Source organism: Ischnura elegans, chromosome 3, assembly GCF_921293095.1.
Source record: "Ischnura elegans chromosome 3, ioIscEleg1.1, whole genome shotgun sequence".
NCBI lineage: Eukaryota > Metazoa > Arthropoda > Insecta > Odonata > Coenagrionidae > Ischnura > Ischnura elegans.
In genome coordinates, this window is record NC_060248.1 from 6,059,170 (window position 1) to 6,086,902 (window position 27,733).

At 40.6% G+C, this 27,733-nt stretch overlaps 1 protein-coding gene across 1 annotated transcript; it reads right to left on the minus strand.

The window, feature by feature from the left end:
* Window positions 1-1,137: 1,137 nt before the first annotated feature.
* LOC124155376 (histone-lysine N-methyltransferase E(z)) lies at window positions 1,138-26,697 on the minus strand. The gene is made up of 13 exons (XM_046529144.1): window positions 26,246-26,697; window positions 25,885-26,093; window positions 25,626-25,802; window positions 24,113-24,429; window positions 23,441-23,604; window positions 17,811-17,911; window positions 17,144-17,345; window positions 15,890-16,269; window positions 14,591-14,855; window positions 10,986-11,156; window positions 10,595-10,777; window positions 9,565-9,730; window positions 1,138-5,822 (listed from the first exon to the last, which is right to left on the minus strand). Exons 1-13 carry the CDS (start codon window positions 26,382-26,384, stop codon window positions 5,762-5,764), a joined length of 2,535 nt encoding a protein of 844 aa, XP_046385100.1. The 5' UTR covers window positions 26,385-26,697; the 3' UTR covers window positions 1,138-5,761.
* Between the last annotated feature and the right edge of the window lie 1,036 nt (window positions 26,698-27,733).

Below are 27,733 nucleotides of genomic sequence, written 5' to 3' on the forward strand. Positions count from 1 at the left end.
ATTACAGACAAAATTGGTCAGCAAACAGCTGTTTTTCATGCAAAACACAAGCACAAGAAGCTTATAGAAAATGCTTTAACCCTTTCACTGCTGTGGACGTACTTTTTCTTTCTCCCTGCCATGCGGTCAGCACTTTCGCCGAAGCACTTCGAAGGGTCCCTAATCCGCGACCAGCTCACCCTCGCAGGACCGTCTCCTCGACCCTACAAGCAGGCAGCCTACCTCCCGAAAAATGACCGCTCTGACTGCAATTTGTAAATCAATCACTCAATACGATCATCAAAAACTTACTGTTTTCATCGCACTCCTGCCAATCATGCACGTTTTTGAACCGTGTTTCTGCGATGAAAAATAACGATTTTGTTAACTTTGCTAAAATGGCCATTTTTCCGGTTGTCTGCAGCCACGTTTCTAGAAAAGTTAACAAAATCGTTATTTTTCATCGTAGAAACACGGTTAAAAGACATGCTTGATTGCTTGATTAGCAGGATTGCGATGAAAACAATCATTTTTTGATGATTGGATTGAGTGATTGATTTTCAAATTGCAGTCAGAGTGGTCCCTTTTCGGGAGGTAGGCCCCCCGCTGGTAGGATCGAAGAGACGGTCCTGCGTGGGTGAGCTCGTCAAGGATAGGGCCGCGGATTAGCGACCCTTCGGAGGGTGTACCACACCCATCCTGGAAGTACCTGCTCCATGGGCCCAGGAAACGCAATTTTAACATTTTCGCCGCATGTGAGGAGAAGGTTTCCGGAGATTGAACAGCAGCGAAAGGGTTAACTACTATCTAGATAATAGGTTGAAGTGAAAATATATTTACATATTTTACTGTGCAGATAACTTACTCCAACAGGAGTAAAATGTTTGATACACACTGGAGGATATGATATAGTATGCGGTTGAGACAAATCAGGTGAAAACTAGTTTTTAAGAGTGCATTTCCATATATGCTAGTGCAGGTGCCATCTCGAGAGATGGCTTCACTTCGTAACGGAGCAATGCGCACTTACCAACAAGTAAACAGCAATTATGTTCTTAGCATCTCTATAGGCTGAAACAGGCTGTCCACTAAAGCTAAGTCATAAAATTAAAGCATTATTTCTCATTTTTAAGGCTCGAGTTATAAAAATTTTGAGGCTACGAAGTCATGGTTTTTATTTTATTTTTGTAAATGTTAAGATTATGTATCCAGAATGTCTATTTGATAGACTACATATACGCAGCAACATAGCTGGCAACAAACCAAAATCTTCAAAAAATTGTTGACTAAAATTAGAAATTTCACTGGTTACAAAACGCAGTCATTCTTCATACATCATTTGAAGCATCATTGCCTTTGCAGTTGGTATAATTATTCAGTGTGTGTAATAATTTTAATAATTACTGAAAATCTGGAAGTAAACATTACATTCATGTAAGTTTTGAAAGTGCAAGCATGATTTCCACATTTCAAGGGTCTCCTGGACCACCAGATTGATACAAACTAAGCACACCTTATTCTAATTCCAATTCTGCTGAGGTAAAACAAATAGCTAATTCTTTCACAAAGCAAGTGACATTAGCATTGCTGAGGACTTTCAGGTTTTCCTGAATCCACTTATTACTCAAAGCTAAAAAAATGGCATTTTAAAGCCACTTATTCTTCCAAGTTAAACATGATTATTCTCTCAGGGAAACATTGATACACCAAGAAGTGCTGAACTTGACGTTCAATCGTCCTGCATAAATCCACCAAAAGCAAATGCAGTGTCCACTACATGTACAGACGACAATCTAAGACCAAAATAAATTTTGTTTTCACTCTTCAGACAAAAAAAAACTTCTTAAGATTGTCTACATTTTGGGCTTCAATGGCAATATTAACATTTCAAGGTGTCCCTGATTGCTCAAAGAATTCATCTAATGTTTGCAGGGATTATTCATAGTGACAATGAAGACTAATTTATTCCTCTCGCCCGGTCGCATTTGCTCTTTCTCGTTATTACTCAACGAAACAACTCGCACTCGCACCATGAAATTTCCCGATGACCTATAAAGAGAAGACCTTTGACAATATTTTTCTGTGTCTCAAACAGAAAAAAATCACATCTAACAAACTCCCGAGGTAAAGTTTTCAGGTTTGAAATACAGGCAAATGTTGAACAGGGTTTGCTCTTATTACCTGAAAATTTCAATATGGGAGCACTTGTCTTAAAGTGAGTTGTCACCTCTTTTCCAGGAATGCAATAACCGAGTAATCAGGACAGAAGCAACTGTCTGCTTTGGTGGGACATGTGGTCCTTTCAGAAACTTTCAAGGTGGCTACAATGGACAATGATTCCACGAGGCTGAGTCACCCAACTTAGCAGTGTGAAGAGTCTCTGAGGATTCACTGTTGCGCTTAAAGAGCACTGGATTTGAGAGCATTGTCTGTTCAGCACATCGTACGAATGTTGTAGCAAGATTCACTTTTGGGAGAATGATTTTCCAGGAACAACTGGAATTTTTTCAATCTTCGAGTTATGTCCTCTTCAAAACAAGAGCATTTGGTAGTTTTTTGCATTCTCCATTTGTCCAATTTTCCTCAGCAGCGATGTTGGTACTTGGACTTTACTCTCACACACACATTTTCTTGGAAAAGCTGATTGTTGGAAGAAATTCACACAAAAGGCTTGCATACACAAACATCATTTTGGGCATCATTGAACTTTAATCAAGTGTCATTTTGGGCATGAATGATGAGATGGAAAAGAGGAAATTAACTGCATCCCACTGGCTCCTTTGAAATTGCATTTGCACCAATTGCTGATCCAGAAAAAATTGGAAAACTAATTCCCTCCTGCTGACAAAGTAATCATGTGCAAAGCTTATAAGCTGCACAGCGAAGGGAAGTTTATTTGCACTGCATTGGACCCACAACTCAATCTGAGTATGTATGTATGTGGAGTGTGGTCAAGAGTTAACATTCTTGGTAATATGCTGGTACATTTTCCACAGGTATCCTACCACACCAGTTCTACCCTCCCCTCCAACGATTTTTTAATTGTACACTGTTGTTGTCCTTGGAGAACTGAGTACCATGCGATTAACCCCGTGTCCTTATTTACTTTGGTTCTCCTCATGAAGTGGAGTCATTCTCTGGTCTGCTCTATCTTTTGCCCAATCATCTTCCAGGCACAGCCAAACAGAGAGTAACTCTGTTTCACCAACATATATAGGCACACAAAATTACTTGCACTTCAGTCAGTTTCCTGAGGACAACAACAGAATGGTTATCAAAACGTTGGAGAAGACCTAAGAGAAACTTTACCAACATCATCCACCAGGAAAACATTCCTCAATATTGATTATTAAATTGATTGTGGAGACAGGTTGGACATTGTCAGATGCATTTGATTCACTCAGCCTTAATCAATTATTACGGAGGCTGATTAAATTGATGGTTGGTTTCCGGGTTAATTCTGTGTTGACAGTTTTGGGTGCGTTTCCGCTCCTGACTTCAGGTAAAAAAAAAAAGAAACCCCAGACGTAAAAACGCGTGCGTGGTGTTACTCTTGTATTTTTGGACCAGAAGACAGAGGAGCTGGAGAAACTGTCGTCCACCAAAAATGAGTTGCCGCACAATTGACCAATCATCAACCTGAATGAATGCTTGCCCCCACGTCATTTTCTAATAATAGTTGCCTTCTCATTCTCTCTCAACACCTGAGAATGTATCCAGAGATATGAATGCATGTCAAAAACCTGTTGAGTGAATAAAATGGCTTGGAAAATTTCAATGCAATCTTTTTCTCCTTCACAAAGATGAATTTGCAACAGTGTGACTATGCATACGATTGGCCTGAAAAATTATGATATTTGGATGATTAAATCCCAACAAAACCCATATGATGTGTTAATATAGTGACATTAATGTCACCTTCTATTCTCTAACACTGCATACTTCCCCCGCCTAATCTCCTACAAATCCCATCAAGTCTGGTTGTGAATATTTATCATATGATTTCACACTTTATCACAAACGACAGGTGTGAAGGTTGATCTGGCCCTACACTGGGTAAGAATTCCATTTGCTCCCAATAGCTCGGCAACTTGCTTTAGTAATTGTAAAGAAAAATGTGGTTGTCTCTTAATTTCTGATGAATTATCAACAAGGCCTGACCCTGTCAGTGTGAGTTGCTTTCAAGTATATGTATATTATGCACCTTTACTCTTTGGTCGAGGAGGGCGTCACGAGTTTGCTTAATTTTGCTGAATGTTAGGGGGGAGAGGGACGCTTGTCACATCATTGCTCACGTGAGGAAATGAGGAGTGGAGCGTTGGGTTGGTTTTATGCTCAAAGAAAATTTTTCCCACACAATAAAAAACACCCAGATGGTGCGTGGTGTTACTAATAATTTATTGATATGGTCTTTAATGAATGTAATTTACTGACACATGCAAAAGTACCATAGTTTAGGTTACACATGAGACATTGCTAAAGAAACACCTCAAAAATAGTAAAAATACTTGGTTTAACACAAATCAAATAAAAATTTTATGCATCACATATAAGCATTTGGGATTTTGCAAGTGCTTGTTTTTGCATGCATATAAGGATGCATTAACGCACAATGAGGAGAATATAAGAAAGTAATGATTTGCCGACTAAAATTACTCCAACTCAAACCAAGACTTAGTTGTTTGGAAAAAGCTACTCTTCAATAAATGAATTTCTGGGATAGAATTTGTAATAAATGTTCAGAACTTTTTAAAATTGCATTAATATGTTCGCTTAATGATAAAAAGTAATTAGAGAGAGAGTTAAGCAGGCCTTTATTTACAAAACCTGTTCATTTGAGATCCTTGATAGAATTTTAAAAAATGCATAACCTCCATTTGGTAATTTTTGTGAAGAGAGACTAATTAACTACTAGCTTCAATCCGTGTTTGGCAAATGTGTGCAATAAATCCTTATAATTGGAAGTTCTTACCCACCATAGAGCTACAGAGTGCCTTCTTAAACAAAAAAAAACACATAAATGTATTGGATGTATCAGTTCTTGATGGCATTTGATTCGAGGGCAATGTAGGAGGAATGGCTATTTCATTCAAATTCAAAACCTCAACATCAACTTGAAGATGTGGTGGTAGTTGGATCAACTCGGGATATGATTTCAAACAGTGAATTCCACATTTTCCCACACAGTGAACACACTTTGAAAGAACATAATCCACATTGAAGTGTGATCTAGTTCTTGATCCACACTCTTTCGCATTTGAGAAGCAAGTCAAGTCCTTTTCAAATCGGTCTCGTTTCCATCAGTCGTCAATCTCAATCTGCCCAGTCAATTTCTTCTCACTGTGAAACATCTTCTTCAGAAATATTAATTGTGATCAATTTTTATTAGGCATTCACAAATATTTCTTGCTTACACCAAAATAGTGGAGTAGTGTGATTCTGGAATCAGTGCATCGCCTATATCATGATGAACATCAAAGACCACACAATTGCATTATGCGCACATTCATAATTGTTCATACTGATAAATTAGTCCAAATTATTTGGGATATAAAATGCTGCACACGTCATCTCGTGGATGGGGCTGAGAGTGGAAACAGCACCATCTAGTGGGTGAGGACTGAGTTAGTGGCTCTCGTGTTGTTGAAGGTACCCCCCCCCCCTCCTCGGAGGTGAGAGGGGGGGGGAGTCGGTTTCCTTAGCGTCCCCCACTCCATTATTCCTTCAAGGATTGGGAGGACGTCGATGGCTGCTCAGAAGGCGGCAGCTTGTGTGGCTGCGATCATAAGAACTCCATTTCTCGCTCAATGCCCACGAATTTCAGCTGCTCCGTCGGCCCATATCTGAGGAGGGGAGAACGTGAGCATTACAAATGGTGAAAAGGGGATATGGAGAAGAGGGCCCAGCGTGCACCACGGAGCAATGGATTGTTGGCACCACCACTAATGGTGCATTTAAATCGGTTTTCAAAATGCACGCCAACCACTCTAAAGAGATCTAATTATTATCTATATTTGCATCAGAGCATTTATAATCATGTGGAACAGCATTGAAAAGTGTTTGAAATCGAAAAAAAAAAAATAATTGATGGACCATGATCCTATTTTCTACAAGGGAAACATGGTGCAGCTGAGCCCAGAGTAAAGGAATTTGGTTTAAGAATTTGCTGCGGAGGTAACTTAATAGATAGTAATTAGGGAATAAATCACAAACGATATTACAAATAGAGAATGGATTTTGAACCGACTCACAAGTTGCAACAAATTAACGGACGATTTCGTCAGAAGTAGGGGGAGTTTCCCAATTGATCCTGATGATATGCAGTGCGTATGTAAACTGTGTTCCAAGCATAATCTGCATGCCCCTTCAAAATCAACATTGACCACTAATGTTTTCAGTGAACGTCTGTTCATGGCAATATTTCTGCCAATGAAAGAATAGATGAGACCCAGATAGGGTAAAAATGTTGAATTTTAAAAATCAAAATCTGGAGAAAGAACCAGTGGCTGCCTAATGTATGGTGACACATTGGTCGATCATGCATTCTTTAACAACGTGTTATTTAAACTTTTTTGCTTGGAAAATAAAATTATGGAGACGATATAAAGTTTTTTTTTACAGAGCTAATTTACAATTGTAGTGAAATTATTTTCATTCCTTCTTGAGGTTGTTCATTTCAATTTGTCATTGATTGAGATAATAAAGAGTTCATCCTTGGAACCGATTATCGAGAACCAATGGGGGAGAACCGGACTGGTACCGAGAACCGAAAAAATTTAAGAACCGACTCATCCTTAATTAAAATAGTTTAAATTGGAATTAATCCATTTAGAATGGCAAATTTGATGCATCTGTCCATGTTTAAGAAGTCAAGTCAACAGACTGTGATGCTTACAACAGCATTCAACTACGTTCCCTCACTTTTCAGCACAAGAACCCAGTCAATGGCCACTAGGCCGGCCCTTATTTTTCATAATTGCGAAAAGTTATGTTTTCCTGGTCTCAAAATGATCCAAATGGTGTTTATATTCATGAGGTATTCACGTGTTAAAATTTGGTTACTTTAAAATAACGGCAACCCGTGCCCCAAGGGCCCTAAGTACTGAGGACCCTCAATTGAGTTTTTTGGGGCCGAAAAAGCACTATGTATTTCTATGTAAAACGTAAAAGTAAAGCCCTTTAGGGCCGATTTTCTGTTTGTTTTGACCTATCTCTAAGCGTTTAGGAGATATCGTCCGTCGTAATGCAATCCCCCCCTTAGGGCGCCACCCCGCACCGCTGAGGTATGTCCCGTACCACTTACTAGAGACTTCCCCTCAACCCCCTCCCCTCCCTCGGCAAATACTTTTCTCCTGATATCAAGATCTAGCCTCTGAAGAAATGTGCTTACCTTAGAAAGAATTTAATTGCCATAACAATACTTCCAATGCATGAGATCAATTTATTTTCACTCTGTCCATGAATTTCGGTACATTAACCAAAATAAAATAGATTTTCATTGTATTTCTAGTTTTTCACTGACATCCTATATTTGGCAATGAAAGTGCCTTTCCGCACGTAAGGGTTGTATTGCGATGAAAAGTCACACTTATTGTTAGTAATAAATTTTGAAAGCTCTCTTCCTTCAACGTGACTGCCTAAAAATCTTGAATTAGTTTCACTCCTCTCGCTGCACAATCATTTCCCGCTTGATGACCCCGAATAATTTGCAAATCGTTCTTGTATGTTCATCCCCTTCTCGCATGTTAACATCAAAGAATGCAATGCATATTTACAATACATTATATAGCTTTCTCGAATTAGTGGTGACAAAATTTGGTATAGATACCTTAGTCATGTCTTTACGTTTATAGAATGCCTTCTTCGGTGGATCATATTTTCCTGCACAAGACCACATACGGCGTCTCACGTTTTTTTTCACACCTAGAAATAGATCCGTCATAGAATGACAGGCCTACCAACTCCTCACTCATGTACCACAAGTGGTTTGAAAACCTCTTTTGTGCTGCTTTCGCTATGTCTAGGTTAACACTCGTCATTAACAAGTCTTTGTAGGAACTGTGGGTCACTGATGGGAGCTAATGCAACAAAAGGAGCGGAGAACCACATCTTTTCATTTCTTCTTGAATATATTGAAATCTATTCAACCAATAACTGCATTTCGTTCTCCTCTTTATTCGCGTAAGAACTTTATTTCTTCAGCCCAAGCACATTTATCCGAGAGATTAACTGCACTTTCCTCCTCGCGCGTCAAAAATTCAATGGTACCGCTCCTTGCAATGCCAAGCAAATCATCAAGTTTTGTTACGAAAGATTCTCTTCTCTTCATCTCCACTGTAGTTCGCGCTCTCTTCATGTCGTTGCACGTTCATCCATTCTTTGCGTCATTTTTCTAACTTTTCAATCGCCTTATTTTCCGTAACAACAGGAATTCTAGTTTTATACTATGGATGAGACTCATTTCTCACGGTTTTTCTCGCACTAAGTCTTACAAATTTCGAACCCATTAGGTGATAGAGAAAACACATAGTACTTCTCTCACTGTCGGTAAATTTGAGCCAAGTATTTCTTCACTTTCTTTTCCAAACAGTTCAATGCCTGGATTTAGTCTTGATTACATGCCTTTCCTTGTTGGTCTATTCTTAAAATGAACGTCACGTTCATGATAAAGTATTTATTTCACCACTTTTCTCTTCCAGCACTTCCTATCCTTTGCACACTGTACACAAGAACTATCTCTATCTATCCACAGTGATCTACATCCGTGAACTGACTGCCTCGTTTCTTCCTCCTTGAATATTTCTATCTACTGTTGGAGCCCTGGAAGCCCTGCTCATTCCCTTCATTCCTTTATTATTCATAGACACATTTCTATCACATGCTTTTAATATTTTGTACATAAAAAGCACTTTGGAACAAAGCCTGCTGGAATGGTTCGCGGCCGTTTGGCGGCAAAAAATCAAGGTTTAAGGGGTCGGTACCCAGTACATAGGACGGCGTTGAAGGGTTAAAATTGACATTATAGGCTTTAACAATATTAATCATGACACAAGAGGAACAACCTATTCAATACTGTACCACTAGCATGTAAATCTTGTCATTAGGAGCAAAGTCTTTGCCGAGGAAGGGGAGGGGGTTGAGGGGAAGTCTCTAGTAAGTGGTGCGGGACATACCTCAGCGGTGCCGCAGTGCGGGGTGGCGCCCTAAGGGGGGGATTGCATTACGACGGACGATATCTACTAAACGCTTAGAGATAGGTCAAAACAAACAGAAAATCGGCCCTAAAGGGCTTTACTTTTACGTTTTACATAGAAATAGTGCTTTTTCGGCCCCAAAAAACTCAATTGAGGGTCCTCAGTACTTAGGGCCCTTGGAGCACGGGTTGCCATTATTTTAAAGTAACCAAATTTTAACACGTGAATATGAACACCATTTGGATCATTTTGAGACCAGGAAAACATAACTTTTCGCAATTATGAAAAATAAGGCCGGCCTAACGGCCACACATCCACACCAAACCCTTCTTCGAGAAGATTTCCCGAGTGAATACAAAGAAAGCGGTCTGTAATCTAATGACGTACGTACCTGTAGTCAAAGAACAGTTCTTCACCAGGTTGGATGGCTCGCTTTGCAAAGATGCCAATGCGGTGATCTCCGTTCACCATCATCACTTTGGCGTAGCAGTTGGGATTGATGGAGTGGTTGGCAAAGCGAATCTTGTTTCCCTTGCGTGTTGCATCAACCACAAAATCTGAAAATAGACAAAATGAACATGGACCAGAAACCAGGAAGAGACAACAATAAATACCAAGTAAGTAAGACAACAAATACTAAGGAAGCAGAAACTAGTCAGCCCAAAAGTATAGTATAATTAATTTTCAATCGAGTGAAATAATTGTCCGAGGTCGTACTCTTTAGTGGGCAAGGGAGGAGAATGGAAATGAATTGGCTGGTGGAAGGCATAGAAGCAATGAATTGCATGGAACGAAAGGTTCTAGAAAAGGGGAGAAAAAGAAATTTGACAAAAGAAGACACAAACAAGCACTCAATCACGTGGCGGATTTCATCAGACGAACACTTTTTCGTGGAGATCTCAGGCACTCACACACACCCTCACCACGTTTACAATGAGATCTTTCCAGTAATTTGTTCTTCAGAGATTCATATGTGCTACGTTGAGAGAGTTTGCACCTCCGTTCATTTCCCTGCTCCCCCTTTCTCAGAACCTTTTTCTTTATGCATTTCATTACTTCTCTGACTTTTCCCTAACCAATACTTTTGTATTACCATTCCATTTCCTTTCCCACTAAAGAGTGTGGCCACGGGGGATTATTTCACTTAACTGCTACATGGCTGTAGAAAGTTTATCAATTGAGATTAATTTTCATCATTAAGAGCTCAAATAAAGAACAGCTCTCATAAAGTCAACAGCTGAAGATATAATGGATCCATGAGGATTTCTACCACCACTGGAATTTCATTTCACCTAACGCTACATAATTGTTATCTTTTCTGTAAGAGGGGAGAAGGAATGTGAAGGTGCTTAGGACTCAAATATGTACATTCGGTCATAAGTAAGTGCGTTCCAACGAGCAAGCACACATGATATACGTACCATTGTTGAGATTGAAGAGGAAACTACACATGTACTTGTCATAAACTTTTCCTCTGCGATCTGCTTCATCCTGCGATATGATCTCACCGCAGTATTCTGATATGAACTCATTCTTTTGCGCAGAATCCTTGAGGAAAATGCCCCAACCAGCAACATCAGACGGGGCCATCAACAGGTGCTTGTCTGCAATTAGAAGACACACACACACAATTCCCATGAAGAGTTTACTCGGAAGGCTACAACAATAATAAAAGTATGTACATATTTATCATTTGGGTAACAATTAGTGGAATAGATATCATCAATACATAGAGCAACTATGTAACAAAAATTATGCCCCATAAATTTTCACAACAATTTCTTTTCGTGGCACATTATAAGAAAAACTTACGTAATCCTCGCTGCACGCTGACGTTCTTGCATGTGATGCGCGACACGTCAAACTGGTCCGCACCGCAAGTGCCACAGAGGTCAGGGTCACATTCACGAACGGCCAGGTAGCAAGGACACTGCTTTGTGTTGCACTGAGCCTTGCAGCGACAGCCTGGGAAGCGGTTCTGGCCTGCAAATGACAAGCGAACCATTGCAGAGGCAATCTTGTTCATAGGAAGACAAGAGTATTCATCCGTTTCAAGAGGAATAATGTGACATGCACAGAACAGTATTTGGGAACCATGATTTCAAGAATACCAACTTATTTGCTCAACCCTTTCCCACAGACACTTTCTTTGAACCTTTTCAAAGCACCAAATATCAGACATACAGTAGAACCTCACTTGTGAAACTTTCAGCGGAGAACCGAAAAAAGTTTCATAAGTGAGGTTTTTCGGTATTTAGCATGAAATCCCTTTCAATAGGGGTCAGTTTGTTTTCTGTATGCAATTACTCATCTGGAGGCATGAAAATGAAGCATAATAATCACATATGTACCCACAAGCAACACCACAGACGTTCATGTTACCTAAAGAGAAGCACAAATTTGCATTCCTGAACAATGTCTCCCACGATTGAACGTCTTGGTTGAATTGCTAGCATTTCTTGCACTAAAGCGCAGGGGTGTAACTCTAAGGAAATTTTGTCATGGTGATACTAAATGATTGCACAGAAGCCAATTTTCGAAAACAATTGGGTCATCAACGGCAGTTTTCAGGAAATTCATTTTATCACCTAGAGGCAAACTAAGATTGGAGATTGAAGATATGAGATATCCAAGGAAGTAGTTGACCCCATAATTGGGAAGCAAAATTTCACCTTTCCATCGCGAGGTGGAGCTATGTTAATAAATAATTAGATAATACAGAAGAAAATTATAATCCAGGTTGATCACGTCGGTGTGGGACTGATGACTTCAAGCGTTTTTATAGCGGCAAGCGAGGGAGGAAGGGGTAACTGTCGGCAATTGCAGTCTTAGATTAATAACGGGTGATGATGAAAGAAATCTTGTCAAGATCCATTTCAACATCACTTGTCATAGCTGTAAGTAGGTAGGCATTATTTGCGTCCACATTCGTGCTGGATGGGGGTGATTCTGCTCCAAAGGAGGGGAAATTAAGCAAGCATAAATACATTCCGGAGTGAGATGCCGTGACGGATAAATACTTGTGAAAATGGAAGACTCAAAAATAACTTAAGCTGCATCTTACTACAAGTTTTTCTCGGGCAATTTTCATGCAAATGATAGGTGAAATTACTTTCGTTATGCACGAAGCATTAATTTTTAACTTTTCAGTTTTACTTTCATCTCCTGATTTCCCAAATCATCCCCTCGGTGGCGGTAGGGCTATATTCTCGACCATTCTCTTGGATTTCAACCATTGTTGGCATTACATATCTCCTAGCCTTACATATCAATCAATCAGGAAGCAAATTTTTTTAAAAAGTTGCCTCATTAACAGTAGTTTTCTGGCAATTCATTTTATCACCAGTAGACAAACCAAGACTGTAGATTGAAGAACTGAGGAAAGTAATCCACATTAACCCCATTATTATGAAGTACTTTTTCACTAATGCATCACAAAGACTTCGCACCCTGTGGTCCCGGGTTCAAGTCCCGGCAGTGGCAGACACTTTTCAGAGATGACCCTATCCCCGCTTGAGTGTTGTGTAAAGGGCACTTCCAGTTCAACACTCTGTCCGTTGGATGGGACGTTAAGCCGTGGTCCCCTTGGCACCTTTCTTTACTAGCTGGCTAATGCCAAGACTGGGTGTCTACCAACCATTCCCTTCCAACCCTTACCTCATGGCGCAAATGACCTCAGCTATCAGTTACCTCCTCAAAATGCCATACTTTGAATAATTCAGTACACACAGGACCTGGGATATCACGAAATTAAGACTTTTCCGGTGTTTACATCACTTTTTCAAAGTGAGCAATTTAATAAACTGCCCAACTGCCGTTACGACTATGAGTGATGGATGAACAAAAATAGCTTGCGGGCCTAGAGAAATCTATCCTCTTTGAATGTCTGCTCATTAATATAAAAAGAATATTCAGATGAAATTTTGACGAGAGTAAATGGAATCAACTGGATATGCTTCTCTATTAATCATCCTTCCTTACATTACGCTCTCTCAGGTTAATGAGCGACCTCATGACAATATTTTTCAAATCAATAATTAAACTCACTCAATGACAGAGAAAATATTTTTGATTTGAAAGATTCATTCTTAGAGACGACGTTACATTTCGGAGGGTGGGGGGGGAGGTTGGGGGGGGAGGTTGGGGGGGGAGGTTGGGGGGGGGAGGTTGGGGGGGAGGTTGGGGGGGGAGGTTGGGGGGGAGGTTGGGGGGGAGGTTGGGGGGGAGGTTGGGGGAAATACTGTGGTTGTCAACGATGGGAGGGGGAAAGAGGAAGTAAGGATATCACAGATGGCATCATAGATTACAAACAAGCCCTTAGTAAAGGGCAAATGGCTCCTCTACTGTCAATTCTCCGAGGGGGGATTTGATGATTCTATGCATTAAATTTCCGCTTTAGCACCTTACTAGCTATCCATGACGGAGGCGGCTTCTAACTGTCATTCGTTCTGACAGGTCTAAAAAGTGGGTTCGGAATGGGCCTCAACTCAAACGTCCGCTGCACCTCTGTGTCCTCACCCAGGCAATCCCCCCCCCCCATCCCAAGGTCACTCGGATATGTAGTTCACTATTACTTACACTACTACTTTTTAGATGACGCAATCGACTTCTTTTTTACAGCATCAAATCTATAGCAAGACAGATCCTGTCCCTCTAAATGAGAGATCTGGAGTGCATATTCACCTCTTATAGCAGACGAGGGCAGTTAATTAAAAAGCTTATCAAGTTATACAAGAAAATAGCATCATTCATCATGATGATATCATAGTTAGTCATTGAAAGACCTTACTCAAGAAATGTGATTAGACATCTAGTCTAATGAACTCAAAGGTTGGAGGCTTAATTCTGTCAAAGAGTTTGACTTAACTTCAACCATGCCAATGACTAAAAAAGATTTGGTATTTTCTCCCATAGATTTTTGTTCTCCATAGACTGGTTTTGTTGAATGAGCAACATCATCATTTAAATAAAAAGAAATTTAACATGTTGAGTACGGATGGCGAGAATTCTCGTCATTTTTTTTGCGAACGTTCCGGATGGGTGACGGAGATTCTCGTCATTTAGGCGTGTCAACCTAAACAATTTTAAAGCGTACAATACGTATTTGTTAGTACGTTTTCAGTTGTTGTTCGCTATTCATAATGAATTGATGCATCATAACGTTTGATTGGGTAAAGTTATATTCTAAGCATTAGCTTTTTAACCGTGTTTAAACCAAAGGCATTACGCCATAATAGGCACATATTTCCAGAATCGGCATTCCTAGGAATTTAAATACCCCGGTACGCAACGTGTTAATATAATCTGCAACCATCTGAACTTATGTACCAGATGATGACGTTTACGTGAGCACTGGTGCTCGTGAAATGCATGGTGATAAGAACATGAGCCTAAGATGATGAGGAAGACAGACTTACAGTCAGAGCTGCACTGGCAGAACTTCTCGCAAAAGTTTTGAGAGCTGATGCAGGGACACATGTGGTCGCACGGCATGTTGGGGTGGTCACAAGGAGTGAAGTTATGCACGTGGTTGGACGACGAGTCTTTCTTCAGCTGGATCTTGCGGCAGTGCATTGACCACAAGCGGTGCTTCTTCTTCTTCTTGCGTGGCGGTGTGTAGTCCCTGCGCAAGCTCTCCTCGGCTGGAATGTCGGCAGCCTCCTTCTGCGCAAACGCATACACCTGCAACCACAAAAATGACACAATTGTCTCAGCCACTCCAAAAGATGTGCCGTCAGAAGGGGAGAAACACAGGAAATCAAACTCTGAGGGTTAACATGATTGAAGGGGAGTGCACCAACATGTGTACCTACAGCACTCCTAATCAGCTCATGGATTCATTCCCTTTTCCAAATAATTGATTTTTACAGGTACAAATTGTTTAAATAAAATCATAAAATTGCAAGTTGAGGGCTGCTGAGCTCGAAAATAACGTAAAACATGTCAAAACCGTTTGCCAGTTAATAAGTGCGGAAAGTACAAAGTGCCTTTTGTTTATTTTAGAGAGTGTTTTTAGTGTTAAGCTATAACTTCAGCTGATTGTATTTTTAATCAATTTTCATAACATCTAATGACCGATTCATTCCTTGTTTTAAAACAACAATCGCAGCTGTGGGATTTGGAACCTCACTTTGTAAACAGATTTATTTTGTGCATTACTATGAAATGAACAATTCTTTGCACTGAGCCATTCTGAATCACAAATACACAATAAGCAGAAATAGGCAGACACCATTTTTTTAATTATTGTTGATTAAAATAAAATTAAGAGGAATAAAGAGACAAATATTTCTCCGTCCATGGATGCGTCCTTGCACTATTTACAATGAAAATCTGCAGCCTTCACCATTTCGCAAGTTGATGACATCACAAATCAGGTCACTGCTTTGCATCTTGGCATTGCGCATGGGCCTTGTGCAATTCGTTCATCTTCACACTCCAGCGAACAATTCCTACCCTCAATCAGCGGTTTGCGCGAACACATGAAAACAAACTGAAACTCTAATGATGTCACACACTCCAGGAAAGTTGGAGGCCTCTTTTGAATTCATTAATTCACAACTTAAAGAGAGAATGACTGACTGAGGAAGGTACTTTTTTGTCTCAACTTATTTTTCTCATCCATCAACTCGACTCTTATAATTGACAGCAATTTTTGGTCACAGAGAGAGAGAGAGAGACACCATTCATTGAGAGTCCAACACACTGCAGCTCACCTGCTGGCACGTTTTGGTGAGCATCAGCTGTGAGATGGCGCAGTAGTTTTGCAGGAACACTTTGTGCAGTGCTCGGAACATGGACTGGTCAGCCCCCGTCCACTCCTCACCGTCGCTGTCCTCCTGTTTGGTGGTCACCACAGCCGCAGCGGCTGCAGCTGCCGCCGCCGCCGTTGCTGTCGTAGTCTCGGGACTCTTGCCAAGGAGGCTGAACGCAGTGGTGGATGACATGGGCTCGGGCTGCAGTGACGGGGGGAGGAGAGGGAGAGTGCCCAGCGTCTTCCAGTCCTTGGTGTCGGGCACAGACGACGAGTTGTCTGCGCTGCCGCCATTTGAGGGACATCCTTTAGGCGAGTCGCGGCTGTTGCTGCGCTTGAAGTCTGCACATAAAGCGATGAATGAGAAAAAAAAATGATGCATCATAACCTTTCAAGAGCTGGATATGCAAACAACAAGCTACAAAAAGAGGGACAGCTTTCTTCTCAGAGACTTCATTCTTCTCTTTGGGCTCCCGTGTTAAATGAATGTTTTCTGGGCTTCCACCGTGTTTTTTGCTGTCTGATGATCACAGAAAATGCCGTCATCAGGCAACAAAATATGCAGTCGAAGCCCGGAAAACACGATTGCAGGGAGTAAACCTTTTAAAAATACAACCTTTAAAAAATAAAAAAAGTTAAAATGAAATAAAGCACAATTCATCATAGTAAAAAATTCCCAAATTGGACCAGAATAAAAATGGGCATTCAAGGTTTTACTCATTAAGCACTTAAAAACATGAAGTGGCATGTGATAATGTTTTCTGGGTCTGCCCCACACTCCTTGTTGTCTGACGGTGAAATTTTTGCCACCACCATCTCCAGTTCAGAAGTGGCATAAGAAGGCTCAAATTATTGCTTATTTCTAGGTTATATTATCAGTTTCTAAACAAATCTATGAGACTTTAAAATTTTCCATTGCAATTGTGGTATGTATCAGGCCACATTCATCAAAATACACCAATGAAGTAATTCAATACTTGACTGAAACTGAATTGAATTAGTGAACTTTGAACCCGAGGGTGCTTGTAGGATTGTCCAGAAAACAGTCATCATGGGGAAAAAAAACAACTCTTTGGAACCCTGACAAACGTGATCGCATCAACCACTTCCCACAGAAGCCTTTGCAAGGATTGTGAAGTGAAAGCTTACCACCATGAAAGAGACTGAGAGAATCATTCAAGTGTCAACGAACACCCCCCAAAAAACTCACCCTCACCTTTCTCATACTTCTTCCCGTTGACACGTATGCTGTCGTTGCTGTCTTCCGAGCTAGCCTCGTTGCCAGAGTCCACTGACGCGTGCTTGCGTATCTTCCTCGGCCTGTGCTCTCCGCCCCCCTCCCCCTCACCCCCCCCACACCCCTCCTCTCGATTCCTCTCGGCCGTCGCAATTGCCGCCAACTTCTCCTTCATCCCGTCCTACGGAAGCAAACGTCGATAAGCCACTTGATTGAGACAACACTTCATTAGAATGGATAACCACAGACACGGGAGATTACTAAAACATGAAACTCACTCCGTACAAAATTGTTTGAGCTGAGATTTTCCTTGATCAATGAACAATTTTTGGAAACAACAGCAAAAACATATTTGAGGGATTAAAAACTCCAGATCAAAATTTATACCCTCGTACGCACCATACTCGCTCAGCAGTAACAGTCGTGTTTCAGATTTTGCAGTCAAACAAACAGCTCACTATCTTCCTCAATTAGTTATGTAAACAAAAACCTTTCCCACACTCACTTTGTTTACACTGGCTTGGGTTCATGTATTTTGCTCAGTTGTTATTTTTTCCTTCATCGGGCTGACAATATTATTACTATTGCATACACATGCAAACAGCACCTGTATAATATAGATAAGCATCGACATGAACGCACTCACCAGATGGACATAGCAGTCAGGTCCACAAGGGTCTGTAAAGGGCCGCAAGTCGGGCCCTTTCCTCTTCTGCAGATTTGGCCCAGGGTGGTACACTTGAAGCCCTAAAACAGCAAAAGTCATTCATTGATTGTGCACACAAATTTAATTGATTCTCCTAGCAATTAACTCCTAGCAATTTGATATGATATCAGACACCATGATGGCACCATGTGGTTGACATGATTTTCTTGATATTTTCCATTTTTGTCCATGGTTTTTGGAGCTACAAACCAATTAACGTGAATTGAAATATGAGCTTAATTTTGAGGAACAATGTCATCGGGACAAACACTTTTTTTACAAAACCTAAATGCTAAAAATGAGTAATTTATCATTTGGATATTCTTAAGGGAGAGTTAATATTACCTGCAATATGATGAATTGAAGGACACAATTGTTATCCTCATTTAGATTCATAATTAGCAACACCCACTAGCCTACAGCAGAATTTTCAACGATTACTGTCGGCATAAAAATGATGTGCCGCTGTAATTTGCAAATTTACCGTATAAGCTTGTGTAAGAGGCGCACCCCTATTTTGAGGAAGGAAGCTATAAAGAAAAAAATTTTACGGTATTTTTTTAATCCTATCGTGCGGTGTTGCAGACGTATGCCTGGAATTTCGACAGTTATCGAAATTTCCTCTTTCAGTACTATTTGAAAGAGGAAATGTTGATAACTGCGGCGGTAATAGCGGCATAAGAGGGAGTAGAAAGAGTTCCGATCCTTTCTTCGCATACGTCATCGCTCTACGTTGCTTGTCCTACTCACGAACAATTTTGTTTAAAAGCTCTCGCAGGAGTATTGCAATAGAATTGCAGCCGTGGAAAATTTTAAGGCAAAACACGACAGGCACATAGCATGAACCTTCCCAAGAGATTGGACAACAGTCGGGGCAATCTCAGCGCCGTAGGATAATAACCACATCGTAGATTTAAGGCCCCTTGCACACACACCGATTTTGGACGGCCGGTAAAATATCGGCCGTCCACATTCCAATAGTGAACAATGGGAGAGCATTGGAGCTTGCACACGTACCGAACACGCGCCGGCACCGGCTAAATGCCGGTTAGCTGCCGGCCATTGTCACTGTGGATCGCCGTCGCCGGCTAAAAAACATAGCAACTTATCGTTTGACCGGTAAAATCCGGCGTGTGTGCAAGCATCGCTTCGCCGGTAAAATATCGGCCGCCCAAATTCGGTGTGTGTGCAAGGGGCCGTTTTTTTCCTTTCCGGGACTCCATAGGAAAATAGGAAATTATCAAGTTATAGGGGATCAATGGAAACGCGTTTCATCCCTACCCCATCTCACCAACTGACCTTTTTCGGTCTACCAGGTTCAATTCTCTGAGTTTCTGGAGGCCAAATGCCAGGTGAGTCACCTACTGAGCTTGAAGATATCTCGATATCTTTCAGCAATTGTATGACACGCACGAGGTTGTAAAAAGAATTAGACCTAACACGACGTATATCTGACAGCATTTAATTTTTTTGAGCTCTAATTAATTGACACAAAGATTTATATCTAAAACAAGGCTACTAATATTCAACTTAGTCCTAACAGCACAATTTCGGAAGAAACAAGCGTAGCATAAGCGCATTCAAACTAGACGAGACGGACTGGAAACTTCAGGCAACGCAAACTGCGTATATCGCATTGCTGTGCCTTCGCCTCTTCACTTTAAAGGCAACGACGTCACAGGCAAGATCGGACGTATTCTTCCCTTGCTCCTTCGCTCATAGCCTCGTAGCTTGAAATATGGAGCGCGCTCCTTCCCCTCGACCTCTCCTTCAGCGCTAGTCCAACAATGAACACACTCGTTAGAATTTTTTAAACTGCAGGTTTTGACACCAATATAATTTTCAGTTGCAAAAATCCTCATATTAGCGTCTGAAGATAATTTTTGAAAAATCAGGTGCTCAGCGTAATGGAAATTGCTCGGCAAGACAGATGTTGACGAATCAGGTATGTCCTTCAAAACTACGCGTTTCTATACGTTTGATAAGCGATTACGATATGCAGTATAAATGCCGCGGGATGCCCACTCGTGACAGTAAATTTAGCGCGCATTCCGGAGCGAATCACCCCGCTCGATCTTTTCAATGTTCACCTCTGGGGTACCGACGTTACGGCGCGAGGCTTGCAAGAAATTCAAACAGGAGCATTTTAAAAATACGTCACTAAGGGAGAAACTCCCCTACCTGCCGCTTGATTTTGACCTAGGGTTTCAGATGACTGACTCACGCTGTAAACCAAGGCCCCTCAGTTCCCCTTGGACTTGCGACCGGTAGGGGAGGGGGGGAAGATAAGAAGTTTGTGTAAGAGGCGCACCCCCATTTTCGGCTGCAATGTTTGGGAAAAATGGTGCGCCTCTTATACGCGCTTATACGGTATATCTGGACTTCAGTGCATGCCATAATAATGATTAATACGTCATTTTAAAGGAAATTTTATTCTTAATTCTGATTTATTTTTTGTTTTATGAAAAATTCAAAAATGTAGACACGTGAGTGCAATAAATGACTCCGCACACTGCAAAATTAGCCGTTTTGTCAACTTCATGAACTTTGTAACTCAACCAAGGGAAAACTACTATGTCTACAGCATACATCTTCCACATTAAGTAGCAAACATTAATTTAGATTAATAAAAATGGCTTTTGCATATTTTTAGAACACATATTTTGTAGTCAAATAACGAAAATGTTTCCGCACTATCTAGTCCTACAGTTTACCCCAAAAGAAAAAAATTAAATTGATAGAAACACTTCTTAATTTACACCCATGTCTCATATAGTGCAAGGGATGCGTTCCTCGGGGTCTTTGCGCTATACGAATTTGCGTTATACGAGAGCGTTTTATCATTGGGAAGATAGGGATGCGTTCCTGGTAGGATAGGTCTTGGGTATTGAATTTCCTCTAAAACATCTATATTCCCATAAAAAGCCTTAGAAAACATTATTTCTATAAATATTTATAGTTTAAAACATCTTTAAAGAGAGTATGCACGCATTCAAAGACTTTTATTCACGTTAAAAAAAATTCTTACGTGCTTTTGAAATTCCCTCCTGTCGTGCGGGTGGGCTAACATCTGCTATCTCAGGGGATCGTAATGCGTTGCCGGCAGTTGACGATTTTTCAAACTAGTCTAAAAACAACTATTGTGTCACCCAGGCCCTTTTGTCGCTCATCGAAATGACAGGAAAATGCTACTTCGAATGCCATTTCATAGCTAGCGGAGTTTATGAATGATAAATCATTTTAATTTGAAGTCCTCCGAGTCATTAGCAGCTACGTGAAACAGTCTTTAAATGCCTTGAAACCTGACCCAGGTTTTCCTTCCCTGAAAATGAAAGAACGAGATTGCATTCTTTTCCAAAACAATATCGTCTCGTCAACACTAAAAACTGGTTGAGGGGGAAAGGAGCCACTTTCAATCACAGCTTGGAGTTCATCAGAAAATGTTGCGGTGACTGCGCTATCAACACTTGCAGATTCACCTGATATCGCCGCACTGAAAATACCTGCTTGCCGTTTAAATTCTGGAACCAACCGGAGCTTTCACTAAATGTCTCGGAGCGATTACCACTCTCGTCTTTTTGTACTGATTCACTATGAACTTTCCGTATGTGTAGACCGCTTGGCTGAAGTTGGTGCGGCTGAGGTCACTGATGTTTTAACTTCGTCTTTATTCAGAATAAGGCATCGTGCGTTTAAACTTCCGAGCAATATCGCTTTGACGTTCTCCATTTTCAAAGCAATTGACCTCTTTCAATTCCTCTTCTAGGTTTATAGTTTTTATTGATAAATTCTTGATTTTTCTACACGCATTCCTATTTTTTGCCATATTCTCTTGGTTTTTACTCTGTATGGCTCTATCTAAATCACCTTCCACTGCTGAACTGTATTCCTGAGACGCAGAAGGCCTAAGACTGCGGGGAGGGAACGAAGCCATTGTGTTTGAGACTCTATAGCGGACCCTTTTATGTGTTGATGCTATTCATGCGCAACTCGGCCACCGCTCCATCTCTCCCCTGTGAATACCGATGACCTTGAAGGCTTCAGCGTAGACACTCTACCTGGAAGTCAATCGCCCGATAACCTATGACGGCAAAAATACGTCTCAAACCGTATTGCTGAAAAAAAATCATTTCCACTAGCCTCACGCTTAATTAACGATCTAAATTATTTATTATCATTCTGTTAAGGAGACAAGATAAATTACTTCGGTAGGCCCAATCTGGACCCAATGACGAGTAATACTTTTGGCCATTGCACAGCAATAGATTTCGATTAATATATAAACAAAAAAGAAGCTTTGAGGCAAGCAATAATATTAATATGCGTAAAATGATAGAAATTTCGTTTGTACTTCGCGCAAGTTCACGTTTTATCACGAGAGCGTTTAAGAGTTTTGATTAAGCTACACTGCGTTGCAATGTTTCCCCGACGAACGTATTTACGCTATATCGAAATTGAGCTAGTCGAAATTGCGCTATACGAGACATGGGTGTATTTTTAATTTTTCTATGATCCAAAAATACATGATTTTTAGGTAATAACGCTTATATATGGGCCTTAAAAAAATACGCCGGAGCGAACGAATGCTGCGTTGCCACGTCTTGCGCGCGAAACTTTGCTTCCCGGTAACTGGCACTGACCCGCCACACCACTGCCACGTTTGGCAACAATGTGACATTAATAGAAGTTATTCACAAATATCAACATTTTATCAATAGATTATGGATCATAGAAAAATTGAAAATAAATTAAAATGTCTTTATATCACTTTTACTTTTTTCTTTCGGGGTAAACTGTACGACTAAATAGTGCTTAAATATATTCGTTATTTTACAACAAAATATGCATCCGAAAAATACGCAAAACCCAATTTTATTAATCTACATTAATGTTTGCAATATTGTGGAAGATGAATGTTGTACATGTAGTAGTTTTTCCTAGGTTGAGTTACAAAGTTCATGAAGTTGACAAAATGGCTAATTTTATGGTGTGAGGAGTCATTAACTGCACTCGTACTGTTGCTTTTTGAATTTTAATGAAATAAAAATAAATCAGAATTGAAAATTAAATTTCCTTTAAAATGGCATATTATTCATTGTTATGCTATGCACTGAAGTCCAGAGATAAATCTGCAAAGTACAGTGGCACATCATTTTGACGCCGACAGTAGTATAGCCTGCTAGTTGGAGAAAAGGACATAATATGTAAACAAAAATAGGAAGAATCGGTTTGGTTTTTTAGTTATAAGGCAGAGAACCAGAATCAGTGACAATGCTAAAAAGAATTAGTGCATAATGATAACCCAGTTTGAGCAATATTTATGAGCATTATCAACTATAAATATATACTTTAAATTGAGTTCTAAATGGAAACAACAACTAGTCAATAATAACTTTATGCATAATTATTTTAGGCAGATCTCATAATACCAATAACGAAAGTCATACGTAGCTCCTGAAATTTAAACAATGAAAATGAGAGAACCTGGACGGAGAAATGAACCCTGGAATGAGACTGGAAATGACTCAAATATGAAAACGTTCCCTTAGCATGTAAGTAGCCATACGTACGATGAAGGAAGCAGTCGTACTTGAAGCACCGCCGACAGAAGAGTGTGTGGAAGGAGTGCATGGTCTGCTCACGAGGGACAGACTGCGCCTTCGGCCCATCCACGTTAGGGGTGCACTCAGGGGGCAGGGCATTGGGGTCAGGGCGCTCCGTCAGCTCCACAAACCTGCACGCGACACATTGATCACTATTCAAGGACACATCTTGAGAAATTGTCCATGCGCAGTGGTCACGCAAATACAACTAAAACTCATACTTTGATTTTTACTTTTTTTTTGAGTCTTTGACTCAACTCAGGAGAAGTATAGTATTGTTTCTTTATTCTCAAAGTACCACTCTTTCTGATGTCAGCATATTTTAGTTTATGTATATTTTGTAGTCTTCCGCACACATTAAATTACACAATATTAAAACCGTTTCGCAAGCATTAAATCATTTGCAGATGAATACTTAATTTATTCAAACAAAGACATTCATTACTGGAGTAGGATACTGTTCACTGGATGGGATAGGGAAATTTTCAAATGAATATTTCAAAATATGTATCCTATAGCATGAATGAATGACAAAACAGGTACAAGTCAATGAAAATACACCCTAAACACACATGGGATTCCAGGTGTGATTAAATAAGTGAACAGAATCACTTTGTAAGTATTTGCGGGGAGACTCACTTCTCTCGCAGTTCGTCCGGTTGGCCCTTGTCTGGGAAGACGGCCGAGATGGCAGCAAAGATGGCTGCCGAGGGGAACGGCTTGCTCCCCTCACCCTGGCCGGGCGTGGTCAGCGCAGGGGTGGCAGCTGCCCCCCCTTGTGGTTTGGGGGAGGAGGCACCGCTCGTCCTGCCCCCACCCAACGCTCCCCTCGCCCCACGCCCCTCCCCCCTGCTCTCCCGTCTCTCCGGCTGCTGCCGAGAACCACCGCGCCCCTTGGCCTCCTCCGTCGTCCCCCCCGACGCACCCACGCTCCCTTGCGCACTGGGCTGCTCCTCCTGGGGATCCATTACGCAAACAACACACTCATGCACCAAGAGATGGCAAAATCAAGGTGTTTATGTGGAACTTTATGATCCAACCACATCAGGAATTTGATCATGACTGAAATAATTAGTACATTGCGCCCATCCATCAGCTGCTGGGCATTCAAAGGGAATGGCATAATTGTAATTTTCAGGTTTTCCTCATGTAAGGTTCACTTTACCAGAGGAAATATTGATTTTTTTCTCATCTGTTACAGGAGTGAGTTATGCTACTGAGGGTTGGTATTATAAAACTCTCACGTAAGGCTTCAGCCAACTTTAATGAGTGCACCCTCAGGGGTCAAAATTCAAGAAATTCCAAAATCATTGGAACTACCTCAAATGGAATGAATCCTAAAAAATGCAATACACACTGGAAATTTGACTTTACAACTTGCCAGTACAGGCAAGGTATTTATGCCACAGGCTTACAATTCATGACCAATAATTTAGAGACTGTGAGAGTCTAAACAGGGTCAACAACAGTCCAAGATGGCTGAGAATAACTTTCAGTGAATACAGACATATAAACTTCAACAACACAAGAGCAATTTGACTTTGAAACTTCCAAAAGAAGGCACAATGCCCCCTCAACTAGTTTCCAAGTTGACAACACAACATTTCAGAGCCATTTAGATATTTCCCCAACATTCCCGTGAAATTTACAATGAAATTAAGTTTCCCTGAAATCACTAAGTCTTCCTCCTCTGCCAGAGTGCTCAACATATCAAAATGCATTACGTCTAACATAACTTTGATCAGGAATAAAATTGACTCTTGACTAGTTAGACCCATTTTCCAAGTTTTCAAGGCACATTTACTTTGTTCTTATCGCTAAATTCAACCAAATATTGTTTTATTTTGAGACTCGTCACTACATGGAAGCCACACACCAGATGAAACAATAAAACGCAGCAATTATGATAACACCTATTGTCTACTCAATCAAATAATCAAGAATTTCCAGTACAATTAATCAATCCTACTTAAAATTAAACGGTCAAATCACACACAACTGCAGTTTCAATAGAAATCCCTCACCTACTTTAAAAGATATTATACACCTCCCTCCATCAATACCTTCCTATCAATAAAACACCCAAACTGCAATATCATGAGTGCAAGACGGCTAACTCATCTCCATTAACATGTGTTTAAATCGCACTTACCTTCATCAGCGCATAAACCAATTCAACAAATATCTCATCATCAATGAATCCAGCTTCCCTATCCCCATGAACTTTCCCATCGTAATTCTTGATAAGTTCTTCAATAAAAGTACCATCTTGATCCAGCACTTCATCTCCCATGTAGGGAATGTTATGCAAAACAGTTTCATCCTCCACCTGAAGGAAATGATAATGATAAATGTCCAACAAATTATTTCATGACAGGTAAACAAGCAATGGATTATTGAGGAAAACACACCATAAAATTTTGTTGTATTGGCGCCCATGTGTACATAGTGGGAATGGGCGACACGCCGTTGATAACTTTTATTGGTCTAGTTTGTACTTCTCCATCCATGTTCACCACTTCGGCCTTCTTCATGCACGTGTGATGAGGAGGGGCATCAGTGAGGCAGGTCCAAACTGCTCGGCTGTTTTGCCATCTGCTCTGCTCTTCGGATAGAATTCCTGCCAATGTTAAAGGAACAAAAACATACATATAAGCATCAGATAGCGTCGTATTGAATTCAGCCTAATGAATCCTTAATGTCAATGATATAACATGCAGCTCGAAGAACGGAAACAGGATGGAGAATGCACTGGGATGACTTTCTCCCTACCTTGCATTTTTTTTCGATTTTGATTCCATGATAACTTCACTTCATCAGCTCTTTTGAAACGTTTCAACTGGCGAATACGTAAGTACTCAGCTTTAACTCTCTTCTTCCACTCCGAGGACACTTTATTTTTCGCACTCATTATGAAAACGATCGGCAAATATGACACGGTATAAGCCAACTTTTGCCTCACTTTGGAAATAAATATGTTATCCCTTCCAATAAACTTCAAATTTAATGCGCTCCATTCTCTAACAGCAATGCCACAACATGGATGGGTTCCAAACACCACCAAACATTTCCAATCCACCAAATCGCGCTTTGGAAACTTGAAATGCGCTTCACGCTCGGCAGTACTTCCCGCTTCAGCTTCCACTGCTTCCACTCAGCGACTCAGCGATGGATTTCCCACGGAGGTTGGAATATACTCCAGATACTCCAACTAATAATATATCCTAACCTCCTTGATATTTCCTCGGGAGTGGGAGCATGGTACCTATGTGTCATGCAGGGACTTAATATAATCCATATATATATAATCCATGTATATAAAATATATGTAATGGGAAAGGCATAAAAGGACCAAGGGGAGGAGTGGGAAATACGGACAGACGCTGGGCGCAACCGTGTCACCACGAATATTACATTCATGAGCGAACATTACATTTACTAGTCCCCTTAATTTCATTAGAGCACGGTCTTGGAAAAAGATAGGATTAGAGGATTCTCATTATCGTCGCTAAAACTGCTGTCGATCCTCGCGCATCATGATCAGTTTTTAAAAACCGCAACTCGCAGCGCTACCAAGCAACGCGCGTATACGATTCTGGGGAAAGGGGGTTAAAATTAATTAATGTTTGATGTAAACGAATAAATTGGCTAAAATGCTTACAGTTCAAGATGCCAAGGTCTGGCGGCGCCCGATGGACCCTTGCCACAGGCCCTGACGTGAATGCCTACATTCTACATTGAATTAATCTTATTTTGATGTTTTCTGGTAGTTAGCTAAATCATGTGGGCCTATGAGTCCCGCAAGGGAGGGGGGGGACGCTGATCCCTGCGCCCCCATATTTATCCGCCACTGTTGACGGTTAGTGAATTTGTGCAGGCGGCTCGGGGGCATGTAAATATTAGATTTGTGTCGTGCGTTGTAATGTTGAAAATTGCTATTTTTACTGAATACTTTTTTCTTGTTATTTTCTTTAGTGATAACTAGTTTGTTGAGTGCACAAACAAAGAATTGGTAAAATGACAAATTAATAAAAAACAGAGGAGTGCATTGATCCTTCTATTTTGCATATACCACAAACCATAGTGCTATTTTTTGTGGAGTAAGAATATCTCTACTTCTGCTGCAGTGTACCTACCTACGACATTTAACTGTATAATATTCTCGATTGAAGTAACCCATGAAGTAACGAGTTGTTTATGAACTCATTTTTATGTAAATGTTGATATGAACGCATGAAGTAATCAATCGTTTAAGCGTCC

What these genes read in the sequence shown, in the direction of transcription:
- LOC124155376 (XM_046529144.1), bottom strand. Translation starts at nt 26,384, where the DNA reads ATGAGTGCGAAAAATAAAGTGTCCTCGGAGTGGAAGAAGAGAGTTAAA. An exon ending in CTGCCAGTGCAGCTCTGACT is followed by an intron (nt 11,157 to 14,590) that starts GTAAGTCTGTCT and finishes TGTCATTTGCAG; the next exon opens with GCCAGAACCGCTTCCCAGGC. An exon ending in GAACTGTTCTTTGACTACAG is followed by an intron (nt 5,823 to 9,564) that starts GTACGTACGTCA and finishes TCCCCTCCTCAG; the next exon opens with ATATGGGCCGACGGAGCAGC.